The following is a 25,097-nucleotide window of genomic DNA, read 5'->3' as shown; positions in this document are numbered from 1 at the left end:
CATTGTAACTTGTTCAAATAAATAAAATTAAGTTAAACACATTTAACAAAGAAAGAATTCACATTGCTTTGAAACAGTGTCCAATGAAATATTTTTGGCATGTGAGTGCATTGATGTGAGAAATGGGGTTTGCAGTCGAAAATACATTTTCTGGTCCAACAACATCCATAATGATGTGAAAAATACTTGGGCTAATTCAGTTCCAGCTGTGTTCAAAAATGTTATGCATGCTGGAGCATAAAAAGCTGTTGAATTGTACTTTTTCTTTACTTCCACATGCACTGTGTTCACAGAAACATTGCTCAGATCTTGTCCCTTGGGACCTTGGAGAACTTTTGGTGTGGATGATCAGGTTAGATATTCCTTTAAATGATTCCACTGAACTGTACCATTTGATTGTCATTCCTGTATTGAAAATTGTACTTCGTTCACACCACAGGATCTACCAAAGCAAGGTTTCTCAAACAACTGTGGGGTGTTTGTTTTGATGGTAAGATGCTGGCTATTCAGTATATTATATTAGTCCTATTTTCTGTTATAACATATGAAAATATATGATTATTTCTGTGCTTGTAGCATGCAAAGCACACTTGTTATTTCTCATACTTCTTCTTCTTTATTATTCTTGACACTTTTTTTGACCTATTTCCTACAGTTTTTACACGACATACAATTCATACATCAAACTCCTGCAGAGCTGGATGCTGATGTGACATACTGTGACTTCTTGGGGGGGGATGTCTTCTACATCCTGAAATATATTCCTGGGGGGTGGTATCATTATTTACTATTATCATTATTGTTGTTATAACTATCAAACTTAACAACCTACTCTTTCTTAACTTACAGTATGTTCTGTACATTGCAATGGAAGCACAGTGAGATTTCACTGAGGTATGTATAAATTATAAAATTCTCATCACTAGAGGATATGTTTTTTGGGATCCCCATCCGACTATGTGATTTTTTTTTTCAAAGGAAAACATGCAGCAAATTATGCGACTGTGGTGCCTTGTTCTGCAGAACTTTCCCATGTCGTAAGTCTTGAACATTATAAAAACGTTTAATTTGCATCCTTAAAATCACTTGTTTCACTAGCCAGACTGACCTGAATATATTTTCATATTGAATGCATGTCATTCACTCACTCAAGGTTTGAAGAAAAGAGGTTGAAAGATTGAAAAAGGTGGTCGAAAAGAAAACATAAACACAAACACATTACAGGTAGGTGTCATATGATGAGTGGTATAGTCTTAAACCAATGTTTAATGTCTTAAACCCTCCCTCCAATATATTTCAGGTTGTAGTAGAAGATGCCTCTTCCCCCCCCCCCCCCCCCCCCCCCCCCAGCATGTCACGTCAGCATCCAGCTCTACAGGATCAGGTACTGTATTGGCTATTAGCTAAAGTAAGATGCATTCTTGTACACGCATCCCTAGAGGTTCCCTTACATTACTTAATGACCACAATCTGTTTTCTTTCTAGATGATACTGAAAACAAAATGCACGGACAACTGGGAGCTGTGAACTGGCTATGTAGTCTACTGTATGTAATGCTGAAGGCTTGATGCATGGCAAGATATAATAGTTGTGATGACTTGTTGAGTAGTTATAGATATCACTGAACACCCCTTTAGTAATAGTGGTTTTTGTTTGCATGGTGGTATTGTGAAAGTGGGGTATAATTTGTCTTGATCACCCAATGAGGCACTACTCTTAATATTTATTCTTCCTTTTTCTTCAAGGAAGCAGATGTTCTTCTAAGGGGCACCCTAGAGGCAGCAAGGTGGTGCGAACTCAACATATAAAGGCATTGTTTCTTTCCATAGTGTAATTGGGATGGACGGGGAAGACCTCATTACAACCCTTAAAGAACTACGGTTATATGATGGCCAGGATGAAGAGGAAAATATTCTCCTCAAGGAACCATTCATGTTACAGAGAGATTATGAGATGTTCTTTGTGGAGGCAGTTGACAACAAGAAAATTACTGTCTTTGCCTCTTGAGGAGCAGGAGTGAAGCCATTTTTGAGGAGAGGTCAAACCTTGTTTTTGTCTGCTGTTTTAATTGTGTTATGTGGTTTCGTAAAGATGACGTAGAAGTCACCCGAGTCTCTGATCTCTTTACTGGAGCTGGTATAACTTAAAGTACAAAGCACATTCAGCTTGTCTATATGGTATAGTCTGTCTCCATTCTCATCGGGAAAGTAAATAGCATCAGGATAGGTAGTGTGTGTGTGTGTGTGTGTGTGTGTATTCAATGAAATAATATAATTACAAAGTTATAACACTTATCAATGCAATTTTAACAGTATATGACATACATAACAAGTATGTTCACTGCGACAATATCAGTAGCTTGTCTCAAATATAGCATGAAGCAAAAAGTGTTACAACACATCTGCTGGTACCACTTTAAATAATATTTCTAAATATCTTTAAAAATGAATTACGTTTGTATTGAACGTGTGCCTTGTGCAAACGTGTGTGTTTGTATTCAGTGTGACAAAAAAAGGTGGGTGGGGTCAAGCTTTTGACTCCGCCCGTATGGAGCCGGGCCTCGATTTGCACACTGCAGTCAGGGATACTCGGAGAAATATGCGCAGCTCGAATGCTGCGTTCACAATCAAGTGGGAGGTGGTATTTACCACAAACGACTGGGAAAATACACGATGCGCATCCAACTCGTAATTAATAGTGGGGAAACTCGTCTATCATGCCACGTTCAAAACACCTGGGGACTCGGAAATCTCTGACTTCCGACTTTAGTGAGTTCAAAACAACTGGGAACTCTGGGGGAAAAACGAGCTCCGGCTGGGAGAGATCAATTTGAACGGTCACCCTACTCGGGGAAATCGGGCCTCTTTCTATAGCTTTCTGACCTGAAAATTGCTGGCTTCCTGATTTGACCTTGTATTTTTCCCGAGTTCCCAGTTGTTTTGAATGCGGCGTCATCCTTCCGACTTCTCCCACATGCGGACCTCATGTCACCTACTAAGGAAATTACCTCAATAACAGCATTTTCGGCAGTTAAATGTAACAGCAAGACATTATATGTACATAAAAAGCAATCTATTAATAGGGTTTTTGAACACTACCAGTTGTTTACAAGCATAATAGACATACTTCTAGTTACTGGTTGACACAGTTTGTTGGCCATCAGCCAATCGGCGTTTCTCAACGCGTTCAAAGCATATGAATGTATTTACGACTTCACCACTGGTAATTACTACCTTTCCTTTTGGTTATGAATGCAGCATTATTGCGTCTGACACATGCGCTTGGACCATTTGTGTGAAAACACTAGTGTTTTTTGTGGGCGTAACATGGGCGGATCCAAAATACAGTACATTTTGGCTCTGTTAGATTACTTTGAAGATGTATCCAACCTTTCTTCCTCGAGGTTTACATCTTCATATATAATGTAAATCAATGGTGCACACACGAATCTGTTTGAAAGCGGAAAGGTGAAAGGAAGGATTCAACATATATATCTCGCAGGTCTGTGATTGCTCCAATTAATGTATGGTTTGCTCAAAAGGAAGGACATTAAACGTTTTTCATTGGAGGCTACTGAAAGCTTCTTCACGCCTACTTTACAGAAACTCACCGTCTGCCTCTGATTTGTGGTGATCCATGCAAGGTAACGTAATGCTACTGTGAATTGGGACGCACCCTGTTCTTTGTCTATGTCTAGCTAGCTAGCGGTAAAGTAGGTTACTATTATAACGTAAGTTAGCTATGCATGTCACCGAAACCTGTCTGGTTTTATTGAAATGTGTGTGACCCTACCAAGTGTAACGATGTCACTTTTAATATTCAGCCAACAATTCAGTTCAGTCATTACTTATTGCTACAGTAACTCATTTATTATGCTGACGTTAGCATAGCCTACGTAGGCTAATCCTGTGTGAAACTAACACTGGCCGGTTAAATTGATTTATTCTCTGTGCCCTCATCCGGGCTGCTGTGTTAATAATAACGGGTTTTTCATCTGTAGGTACACAATGTCCACCTCTGATCCAGTGGTTAGCGCTGCAGGTTCGGTGGTATCGGACCCTCAACACTCTCAGAAACTTCTCAAGGCCCTTCGCTCATTCTGGATAGAACAATGCTTCCAAGACGCAGTGTTAGTACTGGAAGGGGAAAAGATTCCAGTCCAGAAAAACATTTTGGCTGCGGCTAGTCCATATATCAGGTAATTAGCTTTTGACATGCAGTGGTTTAAAAAAAATGTTGACAGGGCTAGTTATGTAACATTGTTTCCCAGCTGTCAAGGGTGTCCCACTCTGTGCTTACAGACTGTCAGTGCCCTTGTCAGTGCCCAGACTGTCATTCTGATACAGTATTCTGACATCCCATAGAACAAAGCTGAACTACAACCCTCCAAAGGAAGATGGATCCATGTACACCATTGAGCTCCAGGGAATCTCTGTCACTATCATGAAGCAGATCTTGGACTACATCTTTAGTGGGGAGGTAAGCAGTATGCAAATCTGTAGTACGCCTACAGTAAAGTGAACACAAGTGGGATGGGTCAGATTACTTAAAACTGACCAGTACGTGTGATTCTTATACTGGTTTTTAAATTGCCAGTACTGATATTGTCCAGTAGGTTATATGCCTAACTCTTTTGAGAGAATCCATATTCATATCTATTTTAGAATTTGATAATATTCCAAAACATATTATGATACCTAGAACAATCCTGATGTTACACTTCTCCTTCCATCCTGCTCCTTGTTGTCTGTGTGTAGATCAGTCTGAGTGAGGACACCATTCAGGACATGGTCCAGGCCGCTGACCTGCTGCTCTTGACAGACCTGAAGTCCCTGTGCTGCCAGTTCCTGGAGAGCTGCATTGCTGCAGAGAACTGCATTGGGATCCGGCTTTTCTCTCTACATTACTGCCTTCACCATGTTCACCATGCTGCCACAGACTTCCTTCAGACACATTTCTGTGATGTGGCCGTCACAGAGGAGTTTAGGGAGTTACCTCCAGACCGGCTGTGCGAGATCCTGTCGATGGACAAGCTCAACGTGGGCAATGAGAAACATGTCCTGGAGGCTGTGGTGCGCTGGCTTGGCCATGACCTGGAGGAACGGAGGGTGAGGGCCTATTCTACTGCTAGGGTGGTGGTGGTCCTGCCCTTATTTCTGTCTGTCTGTGTTATTTATTTAACTAGACAAGTCAGTTAAGAACAAATTCTTATTTACAATAAAGGCCTACCCTGGCCAAACCCAGACGACGCTGGGCCAATTGTGCGCCGCCCTATGGGACTCCCAATCACGGCCAGATGTGATACAGCCGGATGTGATACAAACGTCTGCCTAAAGCATGGCTGTAAAATTACTACAATTATGGTCGAAGACTACTAAATCATTTGAAGGAATGTGTTTTTCGCACACAATTTGCCTATGCATTACTATTGGCCTTTTAGTTTATCCCCTGAGTAACATCTTTTTGGTGTGTCCCCCCCTCCCCTCCAGGTGCACATGAAAGAGGTGATGTCATCGGTGTGGATCCAGGGGCTGGACCAGGGTTACCTGAGGGAGCAGATGTTAGGAGAGCCCTTGATGAGGGAGGTGATCCGGGAGTACTGCAACGCTCCACTGGGGGGCGCAACACTGCAGGGCGAGGCTCTTTTAGCCGCCTTCAAACCTCGTGGCTACTCGGAGTGCATTGTCACTGTAGGGGGGGAGGAGAGAGTGTGAGTATCTTGTAAGTCTCTTACTCTGGGACGATGTCCAGACATAAATGTCTATGCTGTTGAATGTGTACAGTGCCTTCAGAAAGTATTAATACCCCTTAACTTATTCCACATTTTGTTGTGTTACAGCATGAATTCAAAATATATAACTTTTTTTCTCTCACCCATCTACACACAATACCCCATAATAATGACAAAGTGAAAACATGTTTTTAGAAATGTTAGCAAGTTCATGGAAAATGAATACAGAAATAACTTATTTACATAGGTATTCACACCCCTGAGTCAATCGTTTTTTAGAAGCACCTTCGGCAGCGATTACAGCTGTGAGTCTTTCTGGGTAAGTCTCTAAGAGCTTTCCACACCTGGATTGCCATTATTCTTTATCAACATTATTTAAGCTCTGTCAAATTCATCTCCCAGTGTCTGGTGGAAAGCAGACTGAACCAGGTTTTCCTCTAGGATTTTGCCTGTGCTTAGCTCCATTCTGTTTCTTTTTTTTAATCCTGATAAACTCCCCAGTCCTTAACAATTATAAGCATACCCATAACATGACGCAGCCATCACTATGCTTGTAAATATGGAGAGTGGTACTCCTAACACTTTGTTTTCAGGGAAAAAGTGAATTGCTTTGCCACATTTTTTGTAGTGTTACTTTAGTGATGCATGTTTTGGAATATTTGTATTATGTACACGCTTCCTCCTTTTCACTCTGTCAATTAGGTTCATATTGTGGAGTAACTACAATGTTGATCCGTCCTCAGTTTTTTTTTCCTTTCACAGCCATTAATCTCTAACTGTTTAAAAGTCACCATTGGCCTCATGGTGAAATCCCTGAGTGGTTTCCTTCCCCTCTGCCAACTGAGTTAGGAAGGATGCCTGTATCTTTGTTGTGAGTGGGTGTATTGATACACCATGTAAAGAAAGTGTCATTAATAACTTCACAATGCTCAAAGGGATATTCAATGTCTTTTTTTTTTTATCTACCAATGGGTGCATTGGAGAACCTTCCTTGTCTGTCACTTGTTAAGAACATTTTTACGCCTGAACTTATTTAGACTTGCCATAACATAGGGGTTGAAATTTCAGCTTCCCATTTTAAAAATAATTTATAAAAGTTTCCAAAAACATCATTATACTTTGACATTATGGGGTATTGTGTGTGTAGGACAGTGACAAACAAAAATCTACATTTAATCAAGTTTAAGTTCAGGCTGTAACACAACGAAATGTGGAAAAAGTCAAGTGTGTGAATATTTTCTGAAGGCACTGTATATGACTCATACAATGTGGTCATAACACATGGATTCTCATTTTGATATATGCTGTGGTTTTGTGCACATGCTTGATAGATAAACAGTTTGTAATGGAAATTCATGCAAAACATTTAGATATCTGCAAGAAGAGAATGTATTAAGGACAGGAAGGGGAAAAACTGAGAATAGTGTGTGGTTGATCTACTGATAGAGCACATAGTGATTGAGGAGACTCTAGACAAGTAAGTAAAGTTGAAGGGGTGTTCTGGTGACACATAGACAGCGGATGAGGTTAGAGAAGGAGCCAGTGTGTCAGAGATAAAAACCAACAGGACTGACCACAATTGACGTCCTGTTATCTGGTTCCTGTTTAGAACGAGGAAGCCGTCAGCCATGATACGCTGCATGTGTCCACTCTATGACCCAAACCGCCAGCTGTGGATCGAGCTGGAACCAATGAGCATTGGGCGAATAGGGCATGGGGTGCTGGCAGCAGGTTGGTATTGGATCCAGACAGTTTTACTGTTACATATGCACATACTTATACACAGTGCAGTCTTCATGGCAGCTAATGAATAGTTGATGGCTCCAACAATTCTCATGTAAGGCAAACCCAACCTAGTCTTAGTAATCAACAATAGATTAACCCCATTCTTTGTCCTCTCAGAGGGCCATCTCTTTGTGATGGGTGGCATGGATGAAACCAAGACAGTCCTGAGCAGTGGAGAGAAATATGACCCAAACACAAACACTTGGACCCCCATTCCTTCCATGAAACAGGTATTCTACAGTACTACTCCACACAACATTAAAAACTGCAACGTTTTTTTCTTTGCAATCCTTTCAACCTTTTCATTAGCACCATTCAACAATCTTGGTTCATAGACATTTCAAGTGGTATCATCTGAAGTTCTCACTTTAATTGGTTATGTAGACAAAATAAATGTCTTCCACTGAACTAAAGTGAATATTGTGGTATGTACATACATGACAATTTATTTAATCTATCAAATGTTCCATCTGTCCTTTTTACTTGTATACTCCCACTGGTAGCCATTTGTTTTGTTCTTCTCTACCCTCCTAAAGTGTGTTATTGTTCCAAGTGATGCCACTAGGGGTCAATGTTTCTCAGTATTATTAAGGCTTCTGCCATTTGTTTGGTCAGGCGAGGCAGAACTTTGGTGTTGCTGAGCTGGATGGGATGATCTATGTGTTGGGAGGAGAGGAAGAGGACATGGAGCTCCTGACTGTGGAGGTGTTCGACCCTCACTACAACACCTGGACAACCCAAACCAGCATGACCATGGTCCGCAAGGTGTGACATGACATGAACATTTCCGGCTTCCAACTGAAATGTATAACAAACACATTCACAAATTGCATCCTTTCCAAATCTCACCACTTGCCCAACGATCTCTCCTCAGGTTGGCTGCTATGCCACCATGAAAAAGAAGATCTATGCCATGGGTGGTGGGTCATATGGAAAGCTGTACGACTCAGTAGAATCTTATGATCCAAAGACCCAGCAGTGGACTGCAATCTGCCCTTTGAAAGAGAGAAGGTACATAATCAAGTCAGTAGTTTGAATATACAGTATACAGTGGGGCAAAAAAGTATTTAGTCAGGCACCAATTGTGCAAGTTCTCCCACTTAAAAAGATGAGGCCTGTAATTTTCATCATAGGTACACGTCAACTATGACAGACAAAATGAGGAAAAAAAATCCAGAAAATCACATTGTAGGATTTTTAATGAATTTATTTGCAAATTATGGTGGAAAATAAGTATTTGGTCACCTACAAACAAGCAAGATTTCTGTCTCTCACAGACCTGTAACTTCTTCTTTAAGAGGCTCCTCTGTCCTCCACTCGTTACCTGTATTAATGGCACCTGTTTAAACTTGTTATCAGTATAAAAGACACCTGTCCACAACCTCAAACAGTCACACTCCAAACTCCACTATGGCCAAGACCAACGAGCTGTCAAAGGACACCAGAAACAAAAGTGTAGACCTGCACCAGGCTGGGAAGACTGAATCTTCAATAGGTAAGCAGCTTGGTTTGAAGAAATCAACTGTGGGAGCAATTATTAGGAAATGGAAGACATACAAGACCACTGATAATCTCCCTCGATCTGGGGCTCCACGCAAGATCTCACCCCGTGGGGTCAAAATGATCACAAGAACGGTGAGCAAAAATCCCAGAACCACACGGGGGGACCTAGTGAATGACCTGCAGAGAGCTGGGACCAAAGTAACAAAGCCTACGATCAGTAACACACTACGCCGCCAGGGACTCAAATCCTGCAGTGCCAGACGTGTCCTCCTGCTTAAGCCAGTACATGTCCAGGCCCGTCTGAAGTTTGCTAGAGAATATTTGGATGATCCAGAAAAAGATTGGGAGAATGTCATATGGTCAGATGAAACCAAAATATAACTTTTTGGTAAAAACTCAACTCGTCGTGTTTGGAGGACAAAGAATGCTGAGTTGCATCCAAAGAACACCATACCTACTGTGAAGCATGGGGGTGGAAACATCATGCTTTGGGGCTGTTTTTCTGCAAAGGGACCAGGACGACTGATCCGTGTAAAGGAAAGAATGAATGGGGCCATGTATCGTGAGATTTTGAGTGTAAACCTCCTTCCATCAGCAAGGGCATTGAAGATGAAACGTGGCTGGGTCTTTCAGCATGACAATGATCCCAAACACACCGCCCGGGCAACGAAGGAGTGGCTTCGTAAGAAGCATTTCAAGGTCCTGGAGTGGCCTAGCCAGACTCCAGACCTCAACCCCATAGAAAATCTTTGGAGGGAGTTGAAAGTCCATGTTGCCCAGCAACAGCCCCAAAACATCACTGCTCTAGAGGAGATCTGCATGGAGGAATGGGCCAAAATACCAGCGTGAACCTTGTGAAGACTTACAGAAAATGTTTGACCTCTGTCATTGCCAACAAAGGGTATAGGAGAGAGTTTGCTGCACTGAAAGTAAAGGGGCTGAATAATTTTGCACGCCCAATTTTTCAGTTTTTGATTTGTTAAAAAAGTTTGAAATATCCAATAAATGTCGTTCCACTTCATGATTGTGTCCCACTTGTTGTTGATTCTTCACAAAAAAATACAGTTTTTTGAAGCCTGAAATGTGGCAAAAGGTCGCAAAGTTCAAGGGGGCCGAATACTTTCGCAAGGCACTGTACCTACTGTAAAATATGGTGGTGGATCTTTGATGTTTTAGCATGTAAATCTTGGTGGGGGAAAAAAACATTAAGTGGGCTGCATGCCAGCAAAGCCACTAAACAATACATTAATTGTACAAACTATGGCACAAGGGGACGACGAGCGGATAAGAGGCAATCAGTAATTTCGATTAAGACATTCATGATGGAGCTAGGACGGACGTAGTCAATATAACAATTTGTTCAGCACTTTTGAAATGTACAGCGTCAGAATTCAGAACATGGGCTGCTCTTAGAGTTCTCCCTGTACACCAATTCAGAACCGTAGGCTAGATAAAGGGGGCCTATAAGCAGACAATGAAAGCGCTTACCATTTCAATGATTACATTTCTAAAAAACAAATGGTCATATGTGCACCACCAAGTCAGAAGAGTAGGTGAAATTAAGAGGTGAAAATAGACCAAGTTATTAGGGTGAGGCACATGGGCTACTAACAGCTTTACTGCACAACATACTCCTAGTATTACTTTCTTAGCTACAGTATACATATCTCCCTGGCATATTACAATTTATGCAGCAACATATAAGACATTTTTGGACTCACATTGTTGTGCTGTTCTCACTTGAACAGGAAGGTGGCGCGGCGGTCCTTGGTGGGCAAATTTTGTCATCAAACTCTGTCATCAGTCTGCCATTCTCTGGATTTATGGTGCTTTCAAGACAACTGGGAACTCAAAGAAAGAAAAAAAAGTTGAATCATGACGATGTCAGTGATCTTCAGGTCGTAGCTCTAGAAAAAGGCTTGAGTTCCGGATTTACAATTCCGAGTTGGATGAAAATTTAAAACTTATTTTCCCAGTCTTAGCTAGTTTTTCCCCGAGTTCCCAGTTGTCTTGAACTCCCTAAAGTCAGATTTTGCAGTTCAGAGTTAACAGTTGTTTTGAGCGCGGCACAAATCATGCTTCATTGACCGCATGGCCAAAGTAGAATTTGTATAATTTGAAACTAGGAAAAGAGACCCTTAGACTTCAAATCAAATTTATTTATATAGCCCTTCGTACATCAGCTGATATCTCAAAGTGCTGTACAGAAACCCAGCCTAAAACCCCAAACAGCAAGCAATGCAGGTGTAGAAGCACGGTGGCTAGGAAAAACTCCCTAGAAAGGCCGAAACCTAGGAAGAAACCTAGAGAGGAACCAGGCTATGTGGGGTGGCCAGTCCTCTTCTGGCTGTGCCGGGTGGAGATTATAACAGAACATGGCCAAGATGTTCAAATGTTCATAAATGACCAGCATGGCCCAATAATAATAAGGCAGAACAGTTGAAACTAGAGCAGCAGCACGGCCAGGTGGACTGGGGACCGCAAGGAGTCATCATGTCAGGTAGTCCTGAGGCATGGTCCTAGGACTCAGGTCCTCCGAGAGAGAGAAAGAGAGAATTAGAGAGAGCACACTTAAATTCACACAGGACACCGAATAGGACAGGAGAAGTACTCCAGATATAACAAACTGACCCTAGCCCCCCGACACATAAACTACTGCAGCATAAATACTGGAGGCTGAGACAGGAGGGGTCAGGAGACACTGTGGCCCCATCCGAGGACACCCCCGGACAAGGCCAAACAGGAAGGATATAACCCCACCCACTTTGCCAAAGCACAGCCCCCACACCACTAGAGGGATATCTTCAACCACCAACTTACCATCCTGAGACAAGGCTGAGTATAGCCCACAAAGATCTCCGCCACGGCACAACCCAAGGGGGGACTTGAGACCACATAGCCATTCCACTGAATAGCAGGCTAATGATTGCTTTGCAATGCTTGCAGTTAGCCACTGATTCCTTCCAAACCACTCATTGTTAAATTTGCGATTTCTAACTTGTGTAATGTTTATGTCCATGGTTGATGAGCATATGACAAGGATTCTAAAGGATTTGCCAGTAGATTGTGGGCTTGATTCATGATGACTGCTAGCTAAGATTGTGTAAGTATGATGTTGACATGATCAGTCCAATCGGCGGCAGGGTGGTTAGAGCATTGGACTAGTAACCGAAAGGTTGCAAGTTCAAATCCCCGAGCTGACATGGTACAAATCTGTCGTTCTGCCCCTGAACAGGCAGTTAACCCACTGTTCCTAGTCCGTCATTGAAAATAAGAATTTGTTCTTAACTGACTTGCCTAGTTAAATAAAGGTACAACAAAAATAATCAAAGCTACTGTAGATATAATGTGATTTGACAATTTTATGTGGCCAAAGACCTTGAGCCTTCTTAAATGGGCACTTCTAATGCAGCACCCAACGGGCGAGAATTTTCGAGGTCTACCCTTAGACTTGGCTCTGACGTAGTGTCCCCATGAGTGACAGAACACTGAGCCAATCACTGCTCATTGCTCCATATTTTCTGCTGGCTTGCCCCAACAACACCCTGAATGCACTGAGCTAGGCTGAAACGCCTGCATTTTGGAGCTGCCTTACTCAAGAAAACAAAAAAGAGACCATGTTTTTATGCTGCTCTATTAACTCAATGATGTGTGTGTGTGTGTGTGTGTATATATATATATATATATATATATATATATATATATATATTTTTTACATTGTTTGCAAACTAATATGTGACACGTATAATTGGTTCTCTGCCCCACCTGCCCTGAATGACGGGTTGCCACTGGATCAGTGTTTCCATTGCATTTTCAACTCTACCAGTAGTTTTGTCACAAATTGTTGCGTTAAATAGCAAATATGCCTACTCTGGTCTTGGCATGTGCACTCTAGCCAACAGCTCGCAGATACAGTGGTGGTAAGCTTGTCTACATGATGAGATTATGGATAAGTACAGAAACGTTTTTATTTGTCAAAGTTGCAGTCAAGCATTGTTCATCATGTCACCAGAATAAGATTCTCAACATTTATTGGAAAGGAGCATCAAGTTCATACCATGCACTTTCACCACCCTGTGAAGTTCATATTAACTTATTTCATCTGTAGCCTAATTTAAACTGCATGGTTTCCCGAGTCGTAGTGGGAGGAGCCCACACCATATCATCGCGTGACTACAAAATCACATCGATATGATGGTTATTATATCACTATTTGCGCTTGGTTTCCATCACCATTTCTTGCATAATTTATTTTACAGACCAAAAAAATCTCATTGTTGAACGAACAAATTATCTGTCTGCATCTATGAAATTGTACTGAAACTTCCTGTTTCCATCACAGCTGTCATCATTTTCTTTTATATGGTAGAACTTTACTCGTATAAAAACTGTAGATGGAAACGTGGTTAGTAAGGTATTTAATTGTTACCCAGAAATGGTTTGATATTGATATAGAAATGTCTGGATTGGGCCTTTTTTTAAGGTCAATGGCATCATTAACTTTACCCAGTACCAGGATATTTTAGGCAAAAACCTGGTTGCCTCTGTGAGGAGGCTGAAACTTGGCTGCAAATGGATCTTCCAGCAAGACTATTTGCCCAAGTACACATACAAATCCACAAAGAAATAGTTCATTTGGCCACAAAATCAACATTTTGCAATGGCCATCTGTCTCCGGACTTGAAACCCGATTGGAAAACCTGTGGTTTGAATTGAAGAGGGCAATCCATAAGTACAGAGGAAGGATATCAAGGATCTGGGAGGATTCTGTATGGAGGAATAGTCTTAAGATCAGATCCCTTCCAATGTGTTCTACCACTCATAAAATATTTTACAAAACGGATCAGTGCCGTTATCCTTCAAGGTGAAAACGGGTGTCAGTAATTTTGACCCCTACCTTTTTGAGAAAAATAAATATTACTTTTTAAACAAAGTAATTATCTTTGAGCAATTGTTTTAGTATAAAAAAATAACTTACCAGTTTCTTTTGCATACAATACAGCTCAGTATTTGAATTATTTATTTTATACAGTCATTATTGCTAATATTTATCAAGGGTGTCAATTTATGACCCCACTGTGTGTGTGTGTGTATATATTTTACCTGTCAGGTTTTACTTCAGAAATGATTCAACTTTATTGTCCACATTTAGATGAGAGGTGAAGCCAAAGGCTATTTTCCAAGTAACACGTTTATACATTGTAATACAGTTTTTTATTTTTTATTGCTTTTGTACTATTTTCTAAACTCTTAGTACGAAACTCCAAACTGGTAACTTGTAACGCAACCATTCTTACATTCAAAACCTTTCATCGTGCATTAATTTTGTTTGTAGACATCTTTCACCACACAACCATTGATCCAAAATATGAGTTTACTGTGAAATATAATGAGTACATTGGTTTAATCACAAACACAACATAATGATATCTTCTCAATTTAGTTATTTTTAACAACCAGTTAATCCAATAGCAAAACATGTAATGTAGCATGCTACAGTCCTGTAAATTACAGTACATTACACTGTTTTCACATTAGGCAATACATTTGCACTACTGAACATCACATGTCCATCATCTCTATCCCATGTGTGATCATCTTTCACTATTTTGATTGAACCTTTATTTAACCAGGAAGGGCTCATTGAGATTTAAAATCTATTTTTCAAGAGTGTCCTGGCCAAGATGGGCAGCACCAAGTCATTACAAAAATTACAGACAAACAACATGAAAAACTACACGTAATCTAGTAAAAACCATAGAATTCACAGGAGTATAACAAAATCAAAAACAGCAAATTAAAAACATTGACAGGTCAGGGAATCAGTCTCAAGATCATTCATCAGTGATTTAAAAAGTTCTTCCAGTTTAAAAGTATTTTGTAAGGTGTTCCAAGACGGTGGCGCATAGTACATAAAAGCCCTTTTAACAAATTCAGTTCGAACATTTGGAACAGTTAGCAGGATAATGTCCAGCGACCGAAGAGAGTACCCACCACATTTCTAAACAATAAAATGCCCAAATAAAAAGGTAGTAAACCCAAAATGGCTTTGTAAATAAAAGTATACCAGCCTACGATTGACTAGAGAAGGCCAGCCAACCCTGGTATACAAAGTGCAGTAGTGCGTAAGGGTTTTGCAGTTTTAAAATAAATCTCAAAGTGCAATGGTAAAGGGCGTCAATTGATCTCAAACACTGAGCGGAAACATTCATATATAAAATATTCCCATAGTCTAGTAAGGGCATAAATGTCGCTGATACTAGCCTCCTTCTGGCTTCAAAAGAAAAACAGGCCTTATTCCTAAAATAACATCCCAATTTCAGCTTCCATTTTTTTGTAAGTTGTTGAATATGCAATTTAAAAGAGGCCGTCATCAATTAAAATTCCAAGATATTTATATGAGGTTAGTCTAAATCTCATTGCCCTGACAGGTAATAATAGGTGAAAAGTTGAGAGGTCTATATCTTGCTTTAGAAAACACCATTAGTTTAGTTTTGTCAGTATTGAGGATAAGCTTCAATTGACACAAGGTATGTTGAACAGTATAAAAAGCAGTTTGCAAGTTCTGGAATGCTTTTGTAAGAGACTAGGCATAACAGTATCATCAGCATAAAAATGAAGTTGTGCATTTTGAACAATTGTGTCTAAATTATTTATATAAATAGTGAATAAGAGAGGACCACAGAGCCTTGGGGCACACCATTAGACAGACAATCTAACAGACATGAGCCCATCAAATTGAGTGCACTGAGTTCTATCAGACAGATAGTTTGCAAACCATGCAACTGCATGCTCTGAAAGACCTACACTCGATAATCTATGCTTTAGCATGATCAACTGTATCAAAAGCTTTAGAGACATCAATAAAAAGTGAGACACAGTGCTGTTTTTTTGTCAAGGGCTTCAGTGAAATCATTTAAAACCTTCATGGCTGCTGTGCTATGCCTCTTCCTGAAGTCCGATTGGTACATTGATCAAATATAGTTAGTAAATAAACTTTTTTAGCTGTTCCCTTACAAGGGTTTCAAGTATTTTCACCAGGGGTGACAGCTTTGCGATTGGCCTATAATTATTTAAAATAGTTTGATCTCCCCCTTTTTTAAAAGCGGTAGGACAAAAACATTTCCAAAGATCTGGAAATCAGCATTACATTCCAGGGTTTGAACAGATGTGTAAGTGGTTCAGCTATGAAATCAGCTGACATATTTAAAAAGCAGGGATCCAAAAGATCAGGACCTGCAGGCTTTCTCTGATCTAAGGATTTCAGGGATTTATGTACCACCTGCACTGAGAATGGCAAAAAGCAATGTAATCAAATTAAAGAAACATGTTTAGCAGGCACTAGTTTGCAGCAAGCCTGTCTTGAGCATTTGGCCAAAGGTTCTCTCATTGAAATTGCAGTAAATATCCTCATTGTTCATGCACCTGGGGAAAACCCTTTTGGTATGGCGAGTCCAAACCTGACATGCACTGTAGGTCTGGATTGAAATCATTCCATGCCTCGTCCATGGCCTTTTGGATACATGTTTACTGTATAGGGGATGCATTTCTCTCTTGTTTTGGACTTTCTGGATTATTTGAAATTGTAGTGACAGAAACACAAGCATTTCGCTGCAGCTGCTGTAACACCTGCTAATCTGTACATGTCTGATCTTGTCAGATATGATTTTACTTCACAGCAAGTTTACAATAGTCATCATAGTAGTACATTCGAGTATATATCGTACTTTTTATGTTTATACTTCAGACATACAGAACTAGTCAAAGGTTTGGACACTCCTACTCATTCCAGGGTTTTTCTTTATTTTTACTTTTTTTTTGTAGAATAATAGTGAAGACAAATTATGAAATAACAAATTTAATCATGTAGTAACCAAAAAAGTGTTAAACAAATCAAAATATATTTTAGATTCTTCAAAGTAGCCACGCTTTGCCCTGATGACAGCTTTGCACATTCTTGGCATTCTCTCATCCAGCTTCATGAGGTCGTTATCTGGAATGCATTTTAATTAACAGGTGTGCCTTGCTAATTTGTGGAATTTTTTTCCTTAATGCGTTTGGGCCAATTAGTTGTGTTGTGACGAGGTAGGGGTGGTATACAGAAGATGGCCCTATTTGGTGAAAGACCAAGTCCATATTATGGCAAGAGCAGCTTAAATAAACAAAGAGAAACGACAGTCCATAATTACTGTAAGACATGAAGGTCAGTCAGTCCGGATAATTTTAAAGAACTTTGAACGTTTCTTTAATTGCAGTCACAAAAACCATCAAGCGTATGATGACATTGGCTCTCAGGAAAGGAAGACTCTGAGTTACCTCTGCTGCAGTGGATAAGTTCATTATAGTTAACTGAACCTCAGATTGCAGCCCAAATAAATGCTTAACGGAGTTCAAGCAACAGACACATCTCAACATCAACTGTTCAGAGGAGACTGCGTGACTCAGGCATTCATGGTCGAATTGCTACAAAGAAACCACTACTGAAGGACACCAATAGTAAGAAGAGACTTGCTTGGGCCAAGAAACACAAGCAATGGACATTAGACCGGTGGAAATCTGTCCTTTGGTCTGATGAGTCAAAATGTGAGATTTTTTGTTCCAACCGCCATGTCTTTGTGAGACGTAGAGAAGATGAACGGATGATCTCGGCATGTGTGGTTCCCACTATGAAGCAAGGAGGAGGAGGTGTGGGTTGCTATTCTGGTGACACTGTCTGTGATTTATTTAGAATTCAAGGCACACTTAACCAGCATGGCTACTCCAGAATTCTGTAGCGATACGCCATTCCATCTGGATTGCGCATAGTCCCACTATCATTTGTTTTTCAACAGGACAATGACCCAACACACCTCCAGGCAGTGGAAGGGCTGCATCAGATGACCTGGCCTCAACAATCACCTGACCTCAAACCAATTGAGATGGTTTTAGATGAGTTTGATCACAGAGTGAAGGAAAAGCAGCCAACAAGTGCTCAGCATATGTGGGAATGCCTTCAAGACTGTTGGAAGAGCATTCCAGGTGAAGCTGGTTGAGAGAATGCCAAGAGTGTGCAAAGCTGTCATCAAGGCAAAGGGCGGCTACTTTGAAGAATCTCAAATGTAAAATATATTTTGATTTGTTTAACACTTTTGTTGCTTACTAAATTATTCCATATGTGTATTTCATAGATTTGATGTCTTCACTATTAGTCTACAATGTAGAAAATTGTAAAAAAAAGAAATAAAGAAAAACCCTTGAACTTTTGACTGATACTGTACATTTTCATGAATACATTTTTGCCGCATAGAAAGTGGTAACAGTGCACCAAGTCTGGAACCAACAGGACAGCTTCTAACCCCCCCCCCCCCAAGCCATAAGACTTCTAAACAACATTGCTAAATATCTAATCAAATTGCTACTCTGACTACCTGCATTGACCCTTTTTTTGCACTAACTCTCTTGCACTAATTAACTCTATGCACCCACACTGGACTTTACCCACACACTCATACATACATTGACACCTCAACACACACACTTTCACACTCACCACATAAGCTGCAACAACTGTCTATTAACTATCCTGTTGTCTAGTCGCTTTACCCCTACCTATATGTACAGTACGTCGCTACTTAAATGACCTCGTACCCCTGCACATCGACTCAGTACTGGTACTCCTTGTATACTGAGTGTACAAAACATTAGGAACATCTGCTCTTTCCATCACATAGCTTTCACCTGGTCAGTCTATGATCCCTTATTGATGTCACTTGTTAAATCCACGTCAATCACTGTAGATGAAGGGGAGGAGATGGGTTAAAGATGGGTTTTTATGCCTTGAGACATGGATTATGTATGTTGGCCATTCAGAGGATGAATGGGCAAGACAAAAATGTAAGTGCCTTTGAACAGGGTATGTTCGTAGGTGCCAGGCGCACAGGTTTGAGTGTGTCAGGAACTGCAACCCTGCTGGGTTTTTCATGCTCAGCAGTTTCCTGTGTGTATCAAGAATGGTCCACCACCCAAAGGACATCCAGCCAACTTGACACAACTGTGGGAAGCATTGGAGTCAACATGGGACAGCATCCCTGTAGAATGCTTTCGACACCAGAGTCCATGCTCTGACGAATTGAAGCTGTTCTGAGGGCAAAAGGGGGTTCAACTCAATATTAGGAGGGTGTTTCTGTTTTGTACACTCAGTGTATATAGCCATGGTATTTTCTACTCTGTATATAACCACGTTATTTTCTACTCTGTATATAGCCACGGTATTTTCTACTCTGTATATAGCCACGGTATTTTCTACTCTGTATATAGCCACGGTATTTTCTACTCTGAATATAGCCACGGTATTTTCTACTCTGTATATATCCATGGTATTTTCTACTCTGTATAGCCATGGTATTTTCTACTCTGTATACAACCCTGGTATTTTCTACTCTGTATATAACCACGGTATTTTCTACTCTGTATATAGCCACGGTATTTTCTACTCTGTATATAGCCACTGTATTTTCTACTCTGTATATAGCCACTGTATTTTCTACTCTGTATATAACCACGGTATTTTCTACTCTGTATATAGCCACGGTATTTTCTACTCTGTATATAGCCACGGTATTTTCTACTCTGTATATAACCATGGTATTTTCTACTCTGTTTATAACCACAGTATTTTCTACTCTGTATATAACCACGGTATTTTCTACTCTGTATATAACCACGGTATTTTCTACTCTGTATATAGCCACGGTATTTTCTACTCTGTATATAGCCACGGTATTTTCTACTCTGTATATAGCCACGGTATTTTCTACTCTGTATATAGCCACGGTATTTTCTACTCTGTATATAGCCACGGTATTTTCTACTCTGTGTATAACCATGGTATTTTCTACTCTGTATATAGCCACGGTATTTTCTACTCTGTATATAGCCACGGTATTTTCTACTCTGTATATAGCCACGGTATTTTCTACTCTGTATATAGCCACGGTATTTTCTACTCTGTATATAGCCACGGTATTTTCTACTCTGTATATAGCCACGGTATTTTCTACTCTGTGTATAACCATGGTATTTTCTACTCTGTATATAGCCACGGTATTTTCTACTCTGTATATAGCCACGGTATTTTCTACTCTGTATATAGCCACGGTATTTTCTACTCTGAATATAGCCACGGTATTTTCTACTCTGTATATAGCCACGGTATTTTCTACTCTGTATATAACCACGGTATTTTCTACTCTGTATATAGCCATGGTATTTTCTACTCTGTATATAACCACGGTATTTTCTACCCTGTATATAACCACGGTATTTTCTACTCTGTATATAGCCACGTTATTTTCTACTCTGTATATAGCCATGGTATTTTCTACTCTGTATATAGCCACGGTATTTTCTACTCTGTATATAACCACGGTATTTTCTACTCTGTATATAGCCACGGTATTTTCTACTCTGTATATAGCCACGGTATTTTCTACTCTGTATATAGCCACGGTATTTTCTACTCTGTATATAGCCACGGTATTTTCTACTCTGTATATAACCACGGTATTTTCTACTCTGTATATAGCCACGGTATTTTCTACTCTGTATATAACCACGGTATTTTCTACTCTGTATATAGCCACGGTATTTTCTACTCTGTATATAGCCACGGTATTTTCTACTCTGTATATAGCCATGGTATTTTCTACTCTGTATATAACCACGGTATTTTCTACTCTGTATATAGCCACGGTATTTTCTACTCTGTAAATAGCCATGGTATTTTCTACTCTGTATATAGCCACGGTATTTTCTACTCTGTATATAACCACGGTATTTTCTACTCTGTATATAGCCACGGTATTTTCTACTCTGTATATAGCCATGCTATTTTCTACTCTGTATATAGCCATGGTATTTTCTACTCTGTATATAACCACGGTATTTTCTACTCTGTATATAACCATGGTATTTTTACTCGTCATTTTTATTATTCACTGTGTATTTATTTCTCGTGTTTATTTTTTTTTCGATTTTCTATCTTATCTTTAACTCTGCATTGTTGGAAAAGGACCCGTAAGTAAACATTTTCACCTGTTGTCTACGAAGCATGTGACAAATAACATTTGATTTGAACTAAGAGTTGTGGAGCAGTTCCACATACTTGTAAAAATTGCACCTAAGTGATTAAAAAACTAACAGTGAACAATTGCATGCACTTATTATACTGACAATATATTAGGTTAGATTACATAACTGCATTCTGTCTATTGTATTTCCACCCAAGAGGTTGAGAGTAAGGTCAGAAGCATAGCTGCGTCCCCAGATGAACTCGTATTTTTAAAGTATATTTTTCATCCCTTCAAAGACCACAGAAGATTAATGTTACACAAAGTCTCCTGTGGTGGATTTGTTTAGTGTTGGTGTTATTAATGTTATGCTTTTGATGAGTGACCCCTGACCTGATATTACGGTGGGGATGTCTCTGCCTGCAGGTTTGGCTCAGTGGCGTGTGGTGTGGGTCAGGAGCTCTATGTGTTTGGAGGTGTGAGGAGCCGTGACTCAGACAACCCAGAATCCAGCACCATGACCACCTGCAAGTCCGAGTTTTTCCATGATGAGATGAAAAGGTCAATAATAGGGCTTACTTTGATCAAATACATCCTTGTTTTCATTCATGCTTTAGCCAGAACGGTTATAGACTGGGTGTATCCTTGTTACCTAAAGACGAAGAGACCTTATATTTACTGTGTTTGTAAATTATCAACATCTTTCAATCATATTTTTTATTTTTTGCCCAACCACACTGTGTCCAGATGGATATACCTGGACGACCAGAATCTCTGTGTTCAGACCAGTTCCTCCTTTGTGTATGGAGCTGTCCCCATTGGAGTCAGCATTTATGTGGTGGGAGACCTAGACACTGGTGAGTTAAAGGCTGTGCCAATAGAATGTAAATATTATATGTTTATGTAATGGACTCCTGAAGCATATTGCAACAACTTGGCAAGGGGGGAGCAATCCCCTGAGGGCAATATCAATATATATTTTCCTCCCTCTGCGTAGGTACAACCTATGACTATGTGAGGGAATTCCGTCGCAGCTCGGGGACGTGGCACCGCACCAAGCCCATGCTGACATCTGATCTGTGCAAGACGGGCTGTGCAGCCCTGCGCATCGCTAACTGCAAACTGTTCCGTCTGCAGCTGAAGCAGGGCCTGTTTAGACACAGGGTCCCATCGTCATAGAAAGCACCTAAAGGAGTGGCATTGTCTCCACATCTTTTGGCTTTGGGCACAGCAATGGGACATAAGAATGGAGGTTGAAGAAGGGACCCTCCAATGGGGATGTTTGGAGTATTTATCTGCATATTTTGCTGACTTTCTTAGGGTTCATGAGGGTATTGTATGTGCGATCTTGCTTGAAGAGGGATCACTTTTTAAACATGGCCTTATTTCATTGCAATTTAACAGTGGGAATGATTTGTAAATACATTTTACTGACATTCCCCATTTGCTTTTTATGTTTACTACATTTTTGCTGCTGCTTGGTGGGTTTTAGAGAATGTAACACTATTTTTAAGGGGTGAAAAGGAAGAATTACATTTTAGCAGACACGCTTATCCAGAGCCACTTACAGGAACAATTAGATTAAAGTGCCTTGTTCAAGGGCACATCTACAAATTTTTCACCTAGTCGGCTCGGGAATTTAAACCAGCGACCTTTCACTTAACCACTAGGCTCCCTGCCGCCTAGTAGTACTGTAATTTGTAATCACTTAGCCTGTCATTTTTAAGGAAAATCTAGACCCATGTCTAACACTGTATTTTTTTTGTTATGAGTCAGTGAATGTCAACTAGAGATGCATAACTAGATTCACAAAAGGACAAATGCTGTTTTTGGCCTATGACAACTAGAGATACACAAGGAGACTTATAAAATAACATGTGGTTTTAGTTGTTCCCTTAGCTAAGGGACTTGTGGCCTATAAAATAATCTTTACTCAAAATCTTAACTTAAAATAGACTGTCTAAATAGACAGTTTATAGTGCTTAATGCCAAAAGCTGGAGCATAGCACATATTTCAATGGTTACTGGTGATATACTGTATACACTGAGTGTATAAAACATTAGGAACACCTGCTCTTTCCACGACAGACTGACCAGGTGAAAGCTATGATCCCTTATTGATGTCACCTGTTAAATCCACTTCAATAAGTGTAGATGAAGGGGGGAGACAGGTTAAAGAAGGATTTTCAAGCTTTGAGACAATTGAGACATGGATTGTGTATGTGTGCCATTCAGAGGGTGAATGGGCAAGACAAAGGATTTAAGTGCTTTTGAACAGGGTGTGGTAGTAGGTGCCAGGCACACCGGTTTGAGTGGGTCGAGAACTGCAACACTGCTGGGTTTTTCACACTCAACAGTTTCCAGCCTATCAAGAATGGTCGACCACCGAAAGGACATCCAGCCAACTTGACACAACTGTGGGAAGCATTGGCGTCAACATGTGCCAGGGTCTCTGTGAAATGCTTTCCACAACTTGTAGTTCATGCCCTGACGAATTGAGGGTGTTCTGAAGGCAAAAGGGGGTGCAACTCAATATTAGGTGTTCCTAATGTTTTGTGCACTGTGTGTGTGTGTATATATAAACGGTACTGTATCCTAAGTGAAATCTCTTCATGACATGAATGTAAGGCTGAGTTAAGCATTTTCCTGCAGTGCCATTGGTTTCTCTTTAACCAAGCACTCCAGGAACAGTGTGGGTCAGAAATAGATGTAGAGTTACTAGTGTCACTCTTAAAGTTGCTGCATGGTCAATCCAACATCTGCATTGGCCATGCAGCATTTACGGTGATACGGCCTCTAAGGAAGTCCGGGCATCCATACTTCTTGCGCTTTGCAGAGCTGTTGTCAAGTAAGTGCGTTTGTTTATACAGGACCTCCCGCCCCCACCTACCGTCAACCAATCATGTAAATGCGGAGCTACAGTTGAAGTCGGAAGTTTACATACACCTTAGCCAAATACATTTAAACGAAGTTTTTCACAATTCCTGACATTTATTCCTAGTAAAAATTATCTGTCTTTAGGCCAGTTAGGATCACCACTTTATTTTAAGAATGTGAAATGTCAGAATAATAGTAGAGAATTATTTCAGCTTTTATTTCTTTCATCACATTCCCAGTGGGTCAGAAGTTTCCATACACTCAATTCGTATTTGGTAGCATTGCCTTTAAATTCTTTAACTTGGGTCAAACGTTTCAGGTAGCATTCCACAAGCTTCCCACAATAAGTTGGGTGAATCTTGGCCCATTCCTCCTGACATAGCTGGAGTAACGGAGTCAGGTTTGTAGGCCTCCTTGCTCGCACATGCTTTTTCAGTTCTGCCCACAAATTTTCTATGGGATTGAGGTCCGGTCTTTGTGATGGCCACTCCAATACCTTGACTTTGTTGTCCTTAAGCCACTTTGCCACAACTTTTGAAGTATGCTTGGGGTCATTGTCCATTTGGAAGACCCAATTGCAACCAAGCTTTAACTTCCTGACGGATGTCTTGATGTTGCTTCAATATATCCATATAATTTTCCATCCTCATGATGCCATTTATTTTGTGAAGTGCACCAGTCCTTCCTGCAACGAAGCACCCCCACAACATGATGCAGCCACCCCCGTGCCTCACGGTTGGGATGGTGTTCTTCGGGATGCAAACCTCCCCCGTTTTCCTCCAAACATAAGTTATATTTTTGTTTCATCAGACCAGAGGACATTTCTCCAAAAAGTCTGATCTTTGTCCCCATGTGCAGTTGCAAACCGTAGTATGGCTTTTTTATGGCTGTTTTGGAGCAGTGGCTTCTTCCTTGCTGAGCGGCCTTTCAGGTTAGGTCGATTTAGGACTTGTTTTACTGTGGATATAGATACTTTTGTACCTGTTTCCTCCAGCATCTTCACAAGGTCCTTTGCTGTTGTTCTGGGATTGATTTGTACTTTTCGCACCAAAGTACGTTAATTTCTAGGAGACAGAACGCGTCTCCTTCCTGAGCGGTACGACGGCTGCGTGGTCCCATGGTGTTTATACTTGCATACTATTGTTTGTACAGTT

At 40.4% G+C, this 25,097-nt stretch overlaps 1 protein-coding gene across 4 annotated transcripts; it reads left to right on the top strand.

Moving 5' to 3' along the window:
• Positions 1–290: 290 nt before the first annotated feature.
• On the top strand, positions 291–23,226 carry LOC110519226 (gigaxonin). Of its 4 annotated transcripts, none has more exons than XM_021596436.2 (18): positions 291–352; positions 440–490; positions 656–894; positions 979–1,037; positions 1,154–1,384; positions 1,486–1,546; positions 1,746–3,643; positions 4,001–4,198; positions 4,365–4,479; positions 4,758–5,108; positions 5,490–5,710; positions 7,341–7,462; positions 7,634–7,746; positions 8,132–8,281; positions 8,391–8,527; positions 21,493–21,627; positions 21,814–21,923; positions 22,064–23,225. In XM_021596436.2, the coding sequence occupies exons 8-18, from the start codon at positions 4,008–4,010 to the stop codon at positions 22,243–22,245; spliced, it is 1,827 nt and encodes a 608-aa protein (XP_021452111.1). In that variant the 5' UTR covers positions 291–352; positions 440–490; positions 656–894; positions 979–1,037; positions 1,154–1,384; positions 1,486–1,546; positions 1,746–3,643; positions 4,001–4,007; the 3' UTR covers positions 22,246–23,225. The 4 variants fall into 4 exon arrangements, with proteins under 4 accessions (XP_021452111.1, XP_036830174.1, XP_036830172.1 ...); XM_036974279.1 differs by having other exon boundaries at positions 293–352; positions 440–455; positions 850–894; XM_036974277.1 differs by having other exon boundaries at positions 293–352; positions 850–894.
• Positions 23,227–25,097: the final 1,871 nt, after the last annotated feature.

The sequence above is a fragment of the Oncorhynchus mykiss genome, chromosome 1 (assembly GCF_013265735.2).
Source record: "Oncorhynchus mykiss isolate Arlee chromosome 1, USDA_OmykA_1.1, whole genome shotgun sequence".
In the NCBI taxonomy this organism is placed as follows: Eukaryota; Metazoa; Chordata; class Actinopteri; order Salmoniformes; family Salmonidae; genus Oncorhynchus; species Oncorhynchus mykiss.
The sequence above is the reverse complement of the archived record's forward strand: the minus strand, read 5'-3'. Positions and strand labels throughout refer to the sequence as shown.